This window comes from Mytilus edulis, chromosome 14 (genome assembly GCF_963676685.1).
Source record: "Mytilus edulis chromosome 14, xbMytEdul2.2, whole genome shotgun sequence".
NCBI classification, from domain to species: domain Eukaryota; kingdom Metazoa; phylum Mollusca; class Bivalvia; order Mytilida; family Mytilidae; genus Mytilus; species Mytilus edulis.
The window spans coordinates 52,770,590-52,783,627 of record NC_092357.1 but is presented as its reverse complement, the minus strand read 5'-3'; the positions used below and the strand labels follow the sequence as shown (position 1 = coordinate 52,783,627).

The 13,038-nt window shown below is 32.0% G+C and overlaps 2 protein-coding genes across 2 annotated transcripts; both read right to left on the bottom strand.

The window, feature by feature from the left end:
• Positions 1-127: 127 nt before the first annotated feature.
• Positions 128-5,019, bottom strand: LOC139503690 (allergen Ani s 10-like). Its single transcript, XM_071293517.1, has 4 exons — positions 4,864-5,019; positions 2,830-2,917; positions 1,139-1,182; positions 128-805 (listed from the first exon to the last, which is right to left on the bottom strand). Exons 2-4 carry the CDS (start codon positions 2,911-2,913, stop codon positions 223-225), a joined length of 711 nt encoding a protein of 236 aa, XP_071149618.1. The 5' UTR covers positions 2,914-2,917; positions 4,864-5,019; the 3' UTR covers positions 128-222.
• A 2,953-nt stretch (positions 5,020-7,972) lies between these two features.
• LOC139503688 (uncharacterized) lies at positions 7,973-10,493 on the bottom strand. The gene is made up of 2 exons (XM_071293515.1): positions 10,378-10,493; positions 7,973-8,650 (listed from the first exon to the last, which is right to left on the bottom strand). The coding sequence occupies exons 1-2, from the start codon at positions 10,378-10,380 to the stop codon at positions 8,144-8,146; spliced, it is 510 nt and encodes a 169-aa protein (XP_071149616.1). The 5' UTR covers positions 10,381-10,493; the 3' UTR covers positions 7,973-8,143.
• Positions 10,494-13,038: the final 2,545 nt, after the last annotated feature.

The following is a 13,038-nucleotide window of genomic DNA, read 5'->3' as shown; positions in this document are numbered from 1 at the left end:
GTTTTCCTAAAAAAAGGTTTATGGTCAGGTACCATATAGGGTTAGTTACCCTAAACCTAAAAAAAAGTTTAGGGTCAGGTACCATTTAGGGTTAGTTATAATAATACAATGCCGATGAAAGACATAAAACTGTAATAATGTTTTATTCAAAAATTCAGAAAATAAAGTATATTTAAGGTTTTATTTATAACATATATGCAAATACTTGTATGTGTGATGGTATTATGGCCAAACATTGTTAAATGCATCTCCTATGTTGTTTCCCAAACTACCAAATGCGTCTCCAGTTTTATCCCAAGCATTTTCAATACCACTTCCCATTTTACCTCCAAGGCTTCCAAATGCGTCTCCAGTTTTATCCCAAGCATTTTTCATACCACCTCCCATCATATTTCCAAAATTACCCATGTTATTTCCAAAGCTACCGAAGCCGTCTTTAGTTTTATCCCAAGCATTTTCCATACCACTTCCCATTTTTTCTCCAAGATTACCCATTTTACCTCCAAGACTACCAAAAGCGTCTCCAGTTTTATCCCAAGCATTTTTCATACCACCTCCCATCATGTTTCCAAATTCACCCATGTTATTTCCAAGGCTATCGAATCCGTCTTTAGTTTTATCCCAAGCATTTTCCATACCACTTCCCATTTTTTCTCCAAGGTTACCCATTTTACCTCCAAGGCTACCAAAAGCGTCTCCAGTTTTTTCCCAAGCATTTTTAAATCTATTTCCCATTTCATCTTTTGCGTTTTCAATGTCTATTTCGGTTTGACTATTCATAGCTTTAGTCTTCTCTATGACATCCCTAAAATCAGGAAAATCAGAAATAATTTTTGAAAACATCTTTGAAGAAGTATTCCGTTATATAATTCATAAATTGTAACAAAGGCCCAATGTCCCAGTTTACATATATTAAACATAATTATGTTATCTATTAAAGAACCCTTGGAATATTTGTTTTTTCTTTAAAACCGAGAAAAGTAAAGAAGAATTGATATGATGGTCGGTCAGAATAAAATAATATATTTTATATATTTTATTTACTTTATACAATTGACATTTAAACAATGTCTTTATATTTTTTTTGTTATTTTGTTTAACTAATAATTAGACACGTACAAGATGCTTGTATTCTTACCCCATTTGACTCTTGAGAGCATCAAACAGACTTCCAAACAGCCCCTAAAATAAAATGAAATGTATCTAATTTCAAGTGTCACCGTATTTGATATAATAATTTTACTCAGAGACTTAACAATGCATCGGTTCAGTTTTATTTCCTTGTATATAAACAGTCAATAACGAAAAACGAACTTCACATACATATAAATAGTAAATGAGTGATAGTTAAACGTGTACCTCGATACAATATAAGGAAGTATCCACGAAGTACCTATATACCGCTGATAAAAAGAGGCGAAAGATACCACAGGGACATTCAAACTCGTAGGGTGAAAGAAAAGGATCAAAAGGAAAACAGCAGGTATAAAACACAACACAGAAAACTACCCCCCCCCCCCAAAAAAAAAAAAAAACAAACCCGGAGTGATCGCAAGTGCTTAAGCAAATTCTGCTTAACCTGTAGCACCCGTGTTATGCTGTTCATGTAAGTACAAAACCGCAGATAAATCTAATACGGTATGTCACATTCAGGGGGACAAGGACGGAATTGGGTTACGACAATTTGACAGATCCGTCGTCATCTGTGAAACATGTATTTTATAACGACCGATCAACTCATGACGGCGTTAATTAACTTTATAAAAAATGTGCTTTATTAAAATAAATTGCACAGCTATGCCAAAATGGGGTTGGTGGCATATTACACAAAGTGAACAAAATACCACAGTAAATAATAAATCACAAGAATAATAAAATAACAAGACATAATGAACGTATGTATAGATCATCAGAGACAATATAAACGTATGTATAGATCATCAGATACAATATAAACGTATGTATAGATCATCAGAGACAATATAAACGTATGTATAGATCATCAGATACATATAAGTATATGTCTCTGATATCATGTAGTTGGTGTGACCATGACGTTAAAGAAATGAAGCAGCATACTGCAATACTGACCGACATGAAAGATATAAAACCAATTTATCAACGTTATCCATATCATCTATTATGATGTTTGAAAAGGTATTTTTAAATTCTGGTAAAAGTGCAAGTATCACGCTGTCAGTTAAAAAGAAATGTCGAGACAACTAAGAACATGTGCAGAGTATAGATTCTAATAACGGAAGATGCATGCATAGCGATTCCTTGACGTTTGTGTTATATGTATTTGTTTTCTTTCTAACAGATTAATGGGAATTATCATCGGCAAATAAATTAGATTTTTTTGCAATTTTAGTATTGTTTCAATTTTCATGGAATAGATCATAGTTAATTTTTTTATAGTGATCAATGTATTAACAATCTAAAACCCATTTATATCTCTATATCCGCATCCTCTATACAGACGTCTAGTAGATAGCTAATGTTTGGTTCTATGTAGAGGTCGTAGGGGTCATTAACTGCTTTTCTTTATGATATTTATTTTGTTAATACATTGTCTGTCTTTCTTACATTGATTATTGATGCATTGAAATTTTCTTACATTTTACCTATGATTTCGATATTAATAAAAGAAAATGTCGACTTTATCTTCTGATATAAATTATACTGTAGAATAACAGTCATACTGCCATCGACCACATGAGTATCGATGACTGTACTTCTATTTTGTAAGGCAACATCATAAAATATACAGGGAAACATGCGTATTTTATTTTACGCATTATAACGTATAATCTATAACAAAAGACCTACCCTTGTTGTTCTTTGTGCAGGTCTAGCGTCTACATTGTACATCAGAGAAATAAGGATAACAAGGGTTACAAGTTCCAACTTCATGATGCTAAAATAAAAGTTGTAAATAATAATGCACAATATTCTACTGTACGTTCCCTGCATAAACCTTGTATGTCACAGAAACGATGTACTATGCAATTTTCTGGAGTAATTCAAGCAACCCACCCTTATGGAAAAAAAATAAAAAAATAACAAAAAGTAAAATCACAAAAATACTGAACTCCGAAGAAAATTCAAAACGGAAAGTCCCTAATCAAATGGCAAAATCAAATGATGAACCACATCAAACATTTTAAACAACTGTCATATTCCTGAATTGGAACAGACATTCTCAAATGTAGAAAAGGGTTGGTTCCCTCGTTTGAATGTTACATGTTTTGTCAAACCGGGGTATTTTATAATTAACTTTACGTTATTGTGTTAAAATCATTATTGAAGACTGTACGGTGACCTATTCTTATATGACCCCCTTATTACGCTTTGTAAACGAAGCCGTGTTCTAATTAGTACAAAATATGTTTGAAATATGCGCACAAACTTACTATTTATTTTCTCATTATTTTCATTTCTATCCTGACGATATAAATCTATTTTATCTTCTTGCATACATTTCATGATATACTGTTATTTAAAAAAAATATTATTTAGTTACCATGCTCTTATGATATTAACTTATTAAATTAGAAAATACAATGTACACAATTCATGGGGAGAAACGGAAATAGCCGAACATTTCTACTGTATTTTCGTACGCTTTTACCTATAAAAATCCCGTATTTATCCTATCAGAATCGACATAATTCCTTCATGTCGTGCTCTATGACCCTTTTGATCATGGGTAGGCATCGCTAACGCTCAGTGTAAAATATAGACAAATATAGTGCCTATCCATGTTACTTTATTTGGCCTTTTTTACTTTTTTGGATTCGATCGTCACTGATGAGTCTTTTGTAGACTGACGTAAATACAAAATTTGATCATGGTATCTATGATGAGTTTATTTCTTAATTATTGGTCACATCTGTGTCCATGCACATCTTTGTCTATTTGTCTTTATTGACAGTTGTTTCCTTGGCAATCATCTAATATTTCCTCATTAAGAACTGAACACAAAAGGAACAAGAAAAAATGAATAAAACACAAGTTCAATTAAAGAGTTTTCGATCAAGATAAATGTATGATGCTGTAAATGAATAAGATACACAATAATGTATGGTTCTATCAACAAATAAATTTAATTGAAAGTTGAAACCAATATAAAAAACGGAGCATGAATGTTTTGTCATCCCAGAGGAATTGAGAATTTCTTTTACAATAATTGACAATATCGTATTATATTAATACTCAATGAAAATTGTTACGATTTTGATATAGTGTACAATACTGCTTTTAAACCTATTCTTTATTTAACAGACCAATGGCTAGGTAATTAAAAAAATATCATAATCAATAAATCAATATGTATTATATATAAATTAATTAATTAAAAGTTAAATAAATGCATGAGTACGATTTTTCCTGATAGATGAGACTGTAAAGGATGCCATAGCATATGTAAACATATGCAAATGAATATAAAAGATATAACAAAATACGGAATTCAACGCAAATGGGGTCCACATGGTGACTTTTGAAAAATCCTCACAATGATAAATTTGAATATGACTACCTGTTGACGGAATTATATTAGCATAGTAAAATAAAAATGAAGAAAAAAATACTTTAATAAAATAAAGTCTTTTACATCATTATTACCAGTTTTTTACAGGTGAAATACAGGTAAAAATGCGAAAAGGTGGTATCTTTTTATTTCGGAAAAGTATTCTACGCCTATTTTTTTAACATCAACTTGAGTCAGGCCGATAGTTGTCTTGTAATAATAGCAATAATTCCATCTCCCTATTCTTTTAATCTATATTTATACAATAAATCAAGTATGTGTGTAGTAACTATGCAAATCCTTAAATAAATAAATATTTTGTAAATTCTTACCAGTTTTATGATATTCTCACTGGTCAGTCTTTACCGTCCTCACGACCTTTGTATGTATCAGTATTATCATAAATATGACAATTTATATTGTTTTTCACAAATTGTTATCAATTTAAAAATTTATTTTGACATTTAATTTCATTAAGTCTCATATCTGATAAGCAGGAAATTATGGCAAATAACCGTATATTTAAATAGTCGTGGCATTTTGTAAAACGAGGGAAGGTGTGGATAGAAAAATATAAAGTCAAATTATACCCGTAATATTTCATGTCCAACCATAATTGTTGTCTAACGAAGAAGTAACCGCTGTTTTTTTTTTTGCTTTTCAGTTGCAGAAATAATTATCTGGCGAATAACCCTTATTAGACATTATAAAATCAAATAAGGGATAAGAATCAAACTTGATGCATATCATTGGTCAAGTTGTTTATTTTTGCTGGTAGACTAAAACCGAAAAAAAAACCCAGATGCCACGTTTTTATTTGTATCATTAGTATATGTAATGCTGTTTATCTCTTTTATCTTATTCAAGATACCATTAATCACTGATTCATTTTATGAAATCAATATATTCTATAACTTGCCTCTAATAGAACAAATTGACAAATACGTATTATTTGGTATTTTGTACCTCTAACCCTGTTGACAGTTGATTCGCAATGGTCCAGCAGACAACGCCTGCTAATGTTATAATCATGATGTTATCTTTTGAATCAAATTTGATTTCTCTGTCTCACAAAAATAAGGTCTTTAATTTTGTTTCTTCAAGGATCTGCAATTTTTTTTTAATTTAAAAGTGTAGTTGTATATCAGCCTTTTATTCTATTAAACACACATCGCATGCAAGGCGAAAACACTTTCAAAAACCATAAATCATAAAGTTGCAAACTTGAAAAATCAGCCTCTTTTTTTTGGATGAAATATAATAAAATATGTGTATAATATTATTGAAACATAGTTTATGATAACATTGGCATTGAAACGAACAAAAAATGTTTGAAAAAAAAAATGATTTATATAACCACAATTTCAATAACAAAATGAAGTGTTTTTTGTACAAAAAAATGCATTTTACAACTTTAACTATAGTCGAACTTTACAATGTCAGACATTTCAAAATTAATCTTCAGATGACTGTTCACATCATGGTTGATCGTTATGCGCCAAAGCATTAGTACTTTGTGCGCAGTCTCTATTCAAACGGACAACCGCATCTAAACGTCTTCTGATTCCTGCCATAAATCGACTAATTTGTTGATAAGGTAGCAGCAACCATTTCTGATGAAGGCATTGTTTATTTCGTGATGTGTTTGAACTAGGGTGTCCTTTCGCGCACTTCCCGCCCAATGGTGTCCCAAATATGCTCGATATGGTTCAAATCCGGGCTACGATCGGGCCAAGGAAGATGAACCGAATTCCATTTGAACATTGGATCTTCCTCCACGATGCTAATTTCCAACTTTGGCGAGCTCTGCACTACATTGGATACGGAAAACTGTGTGTCTGCTAGTTAGCAAATGTCTCCGAAATGGTCTTATCGCACGATAACCAGTAGCGATGAGTCGATCTCGAACAGTTCTTGTTAAAAGGCTCCTGTATGGCCACCACTCTCTTTTTATGATTGTCTTGTATGCAATGGGTTTCCTTCTGACCAACCTTCATTATGCTTGATTTTCCCTAGCAAATGGTATAGGGGGTCTTCATCATCTCGGAAGGTCTTTAACAGAGTTTATTGCCTGATTTTTATTCTCAAAACGACTTATAGTGGAATGGTGATAACCAACAATACGTGCAGTTGTTACAGCGACATCCCTGCTTCTCTTATGCTGATAATCTGCCTTCTTGCTGCAGTTAATAGTTGTCAAGGACCCATTACAAGGTGTCAATCACATAACTTTAAAAACTTGGTTATTTAAAGTGTTGAAAACAATGAGGATAAAAACATCTGTTTTGCTGTTTACGGGTACAGTAGCTGCATGTGCAGATAAAAACTTATCGAGTCGATATTTATTTATTAAACTCAGGTGATACTTAAATAATGTTTAACTAGTTCTATTTTACCAATTTATATAACAAAGAAATTAAGAGTGTTTTTTTTAATTTCAATTTCAATTTGGTGTTGCAATACTTTTTTCCATGTGTATATATCGATATGAAAACCGTACGCGTGATTCAGACCCGCCTGACCATAGATTTATAATTTTTTATAGAGACCCATGTAATGTTAAGTTTACCCTTTTATATATGCTTATATTGTATTTCCAATAGATATTTCTGCTGAGCTCTTTGCAAAATCCCATAAAGTAGTTTTGTTTCTTTGTTAAAGACTAGACCAAGTTTTAATCACAGTTATTTCGCCTTTATATTTTCTGACCAAACGATTTTTCAGACGGAAAAAAGTAACTAATTCGATAGACAGATCACCAGTTAGGCAGCATACTCATCAGTACGCTTAAAATTTCCTATGGAAAAAAATGTCGAACGTTTAGAAAATAAGGCCACATTCTGAGCCAGCTGTGATACAATCTGTAATATTAAATAGGATGTGCTCTTAGTTCTCCTTTTTAACAGTTCAAACTCTACATACGACATTATAACAATTGCTTGGCATTCAACATTTACAGAAGCGGATCTAAGATTGTGGAATTTTCCCAAAAGGTAAAGGAGAAGCCAAAATTGTTTTCAAACTGTCAATTTGAAAATGACTGTGAAATGCCTTACGAAACTGAAAGTTCATGGTCTATATAGCCCTAGTCTATTCCATACATCACCTTTAATATGTTTGAATATGACAGAGGAAATGTAATATTAGAGTAACTAACACTCTTTTTTAAAGTTTTTAACATAAGTATAACAAAGAAAGTTGATATGTTAGGGTAAATAGATACTTTGCATGTTTCGCGTCTCGTTTGAAAATCCATGAAATATAAACCACAAAAAATGTTACCGTTTTAAAGTTGTGTATGTTATTTCGCTTAATTGGAGCGAGTACAGGTAGGGTGTGAACTCTGGTAAGTTGACTTACACAGTTGTCTTATTGGCAATTATACCGCATCTTCTTATTTAAAACCATCATAAAAAAACAGCCAAAAAACACCACCAACTATCTGCGAGGACGTTCTTTATTTGAAGTATGTTCAGAGGGGATAGACAAATTTGAAAGCATTGAAGAGAGTCAATTTAAATTTAAAAAGTTCCATGTATAAGGATTCAAGGCTGTTGTTCGATTGCTCATTTTTTAGTGATTCGTTTTCATTTTTCAAATCTGTTGGAACATTCACTGTTTCCCGTTTGTATTAATACGTTTACGGTTGTCTGGCTGTCGACCTTGACGACGACCTTTCCCCTTTGCTTTATTTTTTTCTGAAGCAGTCTTTTCACCATCTGACTGATCGAGTGATCCAGGTTTTTTCCTATTCTTTCTTGCAGGCCTGGTTTTTTCGCCTATTCTATTGGTTGGTCCATGTTCGTTTGGGCTCTGCTCATCGTTTGTCGGAGGGGTTTTCTCTTCCTCTGAATGACTGGGTAACTCCTGGTTATCTTCATCGTTTGGTGGAGGCCTTTTTGCTTCCACAGACTGGCTGGGTAATTCCAGGATGTCTTCATTGTTTGGCGGAGGCTTTTTCGCTTCCACTGACTGTCTGTGTGATTCAGGTGCTTTCTGGTTTTGTTGATCGTGTATAGGAGGTCTTTTATCTTCCCCCGACAGATTGGGTATCTTCCGGCTGTAGGAAACGTTAATAACACAGCACACCAAAACAAGTGTTACTGCGTGTCTCATTTTCTGTAACGTAAAAGAAACCTTGTTAACAGTGCGCTTTAAAAAAAAAGTTAATCTGGTGATTGTTTTGCACATTTTTTGTCAAAGTGTCTTGGAAACTAATATTTGAAAAGTGACTATATTCACTTTAGGATGGGAGATGACATAAGTAGATTACTCTTTGTTTAACTCACTCTACACTCGACCCGATGTCTAAACTTCACAATGAAAATTAATATATTCCTATATATTGTGAAAATGAATATGGTTATTGTAACATCTATGTCACTTAAGGAAGAATTTTCTCTCAAAGACGCACTGAAACACTGAAGTATATGTATGTTTCGACAATATTAATGAGTCACCATCGACATTAAACAGCCAAATAGCGTAAGATATCTGATATCGTCTGACAGAATGGTACGGGTATTTCTTTCTTTTGGTTGAACTCTTTAACTTAAACAGATTTTACTGATGACAAAATACTTAGAAAGATTTACTTACTTACTGCCCTTGTACGCCATTAGAAAGATTTAGATATATGAATTTGCCTTGATTTTTCAACAAATGAATTACAGGCCCAAACAATGACAAATGTAAAACAAACTACGGAAAAAATTAAGGATTTTTTTATTCATATGACCTTAGCCGTATTTGGCACAACTTTTAAGAATTTGGGGTCCTCAATGCTCTTCAACTTTATACTTATTAGGCTTTCTAACTATTTTGATCTGAGCGTCACTGATGAGTCTCATGTAGATGAAACGCTCGTCAGGCGTATCAAATTATTAGTCTGGTACCTTTGATAACTATACACAGCACAAACTACAATAATTAAATCACAGGTTCCTGTCTAGGATTATTCCCCGTTTTAAATATTTTCACTGCCATTGAATAAAATAAAGTTCTTTACTGTTACATTAAGGTAGCACAATACAAAGATTTTTTTACTTCCAATCACTAACCTTTAAAATGCTGTAACTTTCTTATGAATGCATAAAAAATAATAAAAGAGGTATATATAGATAGAGAAAAGATTAATCTTTTATATGAATGCAATATTTTTATTATGCAATCATTATGTAATCAATTATTATGTAATTAGTGACAAAATCTCGGTCAGTTCACTTGAATGAATGTAGCTCTATCATCTCTTTAACTATACAGAAAATTTTAACGAAATCTTAATCAACACATCATGGGCTTCAAAAGGGTGTCTCAAATTGTCCCTATGGGATTCCATTCTCTCATAAATCTGTAATTAGTGTAAACATCCTAACCAAAAGAATTAAGATAATGTTTAATTAGGTGTAAAATTTGTTTTATACATTCTATCTGAAATATGAGACACCCTTTTGTAGATGATGGCCTATGAACAACATTTAATAAAATCAACCCTTTAGGAATATCTATGCAGAAACTAATTTCATTTGAAAGTGGAAATTTGGTGAAAAATATTTTAGACACAGTTAACATTATAATTGGTAACATAATTGTTGCATAATACTAACATTGCATTAATTTGAAAGAGTAATCTGTTAGCTATCTAAAACTACCACTTTTATAATTTTTTTCAAGCATTATTAAGAAAGTTACAGCATTTTAAAACTTGGGAGTTGGAGTTATGAAATCTTTGTATTGTGCTACCTTAAACGAACAATTCTTCTATTTTACCCGTTGACTGTTTAAAAAACTTTCCTTTAAACTAAATGAGAGAGAAAAAAATGGTCTATTATTTAAAAAATACTTACCATGACGGCTTTTAGTCGTTTTTTTCCTCAGCGTTTTTACTATCTGTGCTTTGGATTCTCTTATATGGTAGTTATATATACTGAAATTTATAAGATCGTGTATTAGGGTGCTAAACACGTAATGATATGTTTTTCTATTATCTTGTGTCGTGGTGCTAAATACATACAGAATAATATTAAGATTAGCATTTCAATCACAATTACAGGTCAGAATCAGGTTTACATATAACACAAAATTATAGCTAAGACGTCTTTTCCCACGAACAGATCCAAAATCTACACATTTCACAACCAGTCTTATATATTTAACAATTTTAAAATACAGTTTAAATATCATCTTTTGTTATACAGAAACAAAATATATTTAAATTGAAAACTAACTGTAATTCTCATGATGTAAATAAAGAATGTGTTTTTTAATAGTTTCAACTGTTCAACATCGACTATGATACCATACATTTTGACAGTAAGTCAACTGGACTAAGAACGTATCTTAGACTAGTAGTTGTAACTTGCATAGTAACACAATATATAGGAAATATTCTTTATATCAATATATGAATAAAATAAGACTACTGGTATAAGAAGTACGAATCGCGCTGTTTGGATAATAGAACTTACCCTTCCGGAGCACCGGAGATCACATCTAGTTTTTGGTGGGTTTTGTATTGCTTATTCTTTAGTTTTCTATGTTGTGTCGTGTGTACTATTGTTTGTCTGTTTGTCTTTTTCATTTTTAGCCATGGCGTTGTCAGTTCATTTTCACACCCCTCCCCCTCTATCACAAACATCGAGCACGCTTGTATCTGTACTATATGTTTAGCATTTTTTATAACTTGTTTCTTTGTTTGTATACGCCCGTCTAAAACGGGACATATTATGGTATACCGTTGTCCGTCCGTCGTCCACACTTCGGACAATCAATAAAAAACGCTTCCACCAACTTTTATGGAACTTTATCGAATTGTTTATATCTATTGACTTTAGCTCCCTTTCGATTTTTATAAAATTCAAATTTTTCGTTTCCATGTTCATGATGTTATGAATTTTTTTTCCTAAAAAAAGGGGGGAGTTTTCCAGTTTTCGGAGACTAATTCTAAAATGCGTCCATTAACTTACTGAGACTTTGGTGAATTGTTTAAATCTATTGACGTATGCTCTGATTTTTATAAATTTCAGATTTTACGTTTCCGTGTCATGAATTTTTATGCTTAAAAAAGGGGGGATTTTCCAGTTTTCGGACAATCACTCATAAACACTTAAACAAAATTTTATGACAGTTTAGTGAACTGTTTAAATCTGTTGACTTAAGCAGCTACCTTTCAATTTTTTTTTTAAATTTCAGATTTTACGTTTTTTAGTAATGAATTTTTATATTGAAAAAAGGGGATTTTTTCCAGTTTTTTGGACAATAACTCAAACACGCTTATACCAACTTTTATGAAACATTTACTTTTTTGGAGTTATGGAGTTTTTATTCATAAAAAAAATAGGCTTTTTTCCAGTTTTTCGGATAATAAATCATAAAAATGCTTTCAGCATTTAATGATTAGACTATGGTGACTAGTTAATATATCTATTAAACAAAGTACCCTTTTGATTTTTATATAATTTCTGATTTGATGTTGTACAGTTTTGGGGATTTTTTCTTCTGACAAAATGTCGGAAACGGTCAAGGAAATTTTGCATGACGAAATTGAAGAAATGGCGATAGACAGAAAAGAGAGTACTGACAGTATAACATGGAAAGACGGAACAAGAATTGTGGAGCTTTTAAGTCTGGCACTGAATAACTGCAAAACGCTGCACGGTCCAGCAGAATCTGCTCAGCGTAGAGAAAGAAATATTTCAAGGAATTGGGATCTATCTTACTATTCGTTGCTTAAACTGTAACATGCTGAAAAACAAAATTTGGAACAAAACGACCTGCAATAGCTAATTATGAGTATTGGTAGCTGCTTAACGTACAGCGGCAAATATTTTTTGCACATTTATGACATCCAAATGTTATTTTAATGACACTTAAAGAAATGAGAAAACGTATGAACCCGTAATTAATGAGAACAATTTAACAAAATCTATGGCGCGGAGGATAGCCGAATCTGGTCTGGTGTTGAAATACATACACAAAAGTCATTACTACGGCGTGTTGTACAGCTGTGCAATATTTTTCATGACGAGAACAGTTATTTTCATTTATTGATAACGAATTCGAAGTAAATAATACTATCTTGAATTCTTTTCTTGTTTAGCATTTGGCAGCCTCCATTTTACGTACAAAATTGTCATTGTAAGACCAAATTTAACAGACTTTCAATGAAATAACAAAACCGACTGCCGAGACTCTCATTGGTGGACAAGGTCGTATAACACCTCTATTCGTAAATAGAATAATAAGTAAAGAGAGCCTTAGACTCAGTGTCTCATCCTATTCTGGACTTGAAATTGGTACATAAAAAAGCCGATTTTAATTGATATTTTAAAAACATATAATATTGTATGTGTATGAAGAAAAACTGTCAATAAAAATCCGTTACAAAGATTTCAAAAAATATATTGGTGTCTTTTTTGGTTTGAATTTAAGCAAAATATTACCATAGATGCAGCATTGTCACACGTTAGTTTGTTTAATTGGTTGTACATGTATTCTTTTTGTATATG

Excerpts from the sequence above, each read along its gene's own strand:
- LOC139503690 (XM_071293517.1), bottom strand. The coding sequence starts at position 2,913 with ATGAAGTTGGAACTTGTAACCCTTGTTATCCTTATTTCTCTGATGTAC. Across the intron at positions 1,183-2,829 it reads CTGCACAAAGAACAACAAGG|GGGCTGTTTGGAAGTCTGTT; the intron begins GTAGGTCTTTTG and ends ATTTTATTTTAG. Across the intron at positions 806-1,138 it reads GCTCTCAAGAGTCAAATGGG|GGATGTCATAGAGAAGACTA; the intron begins GTAAGAATACAA and ends TCCTGATTTTAG.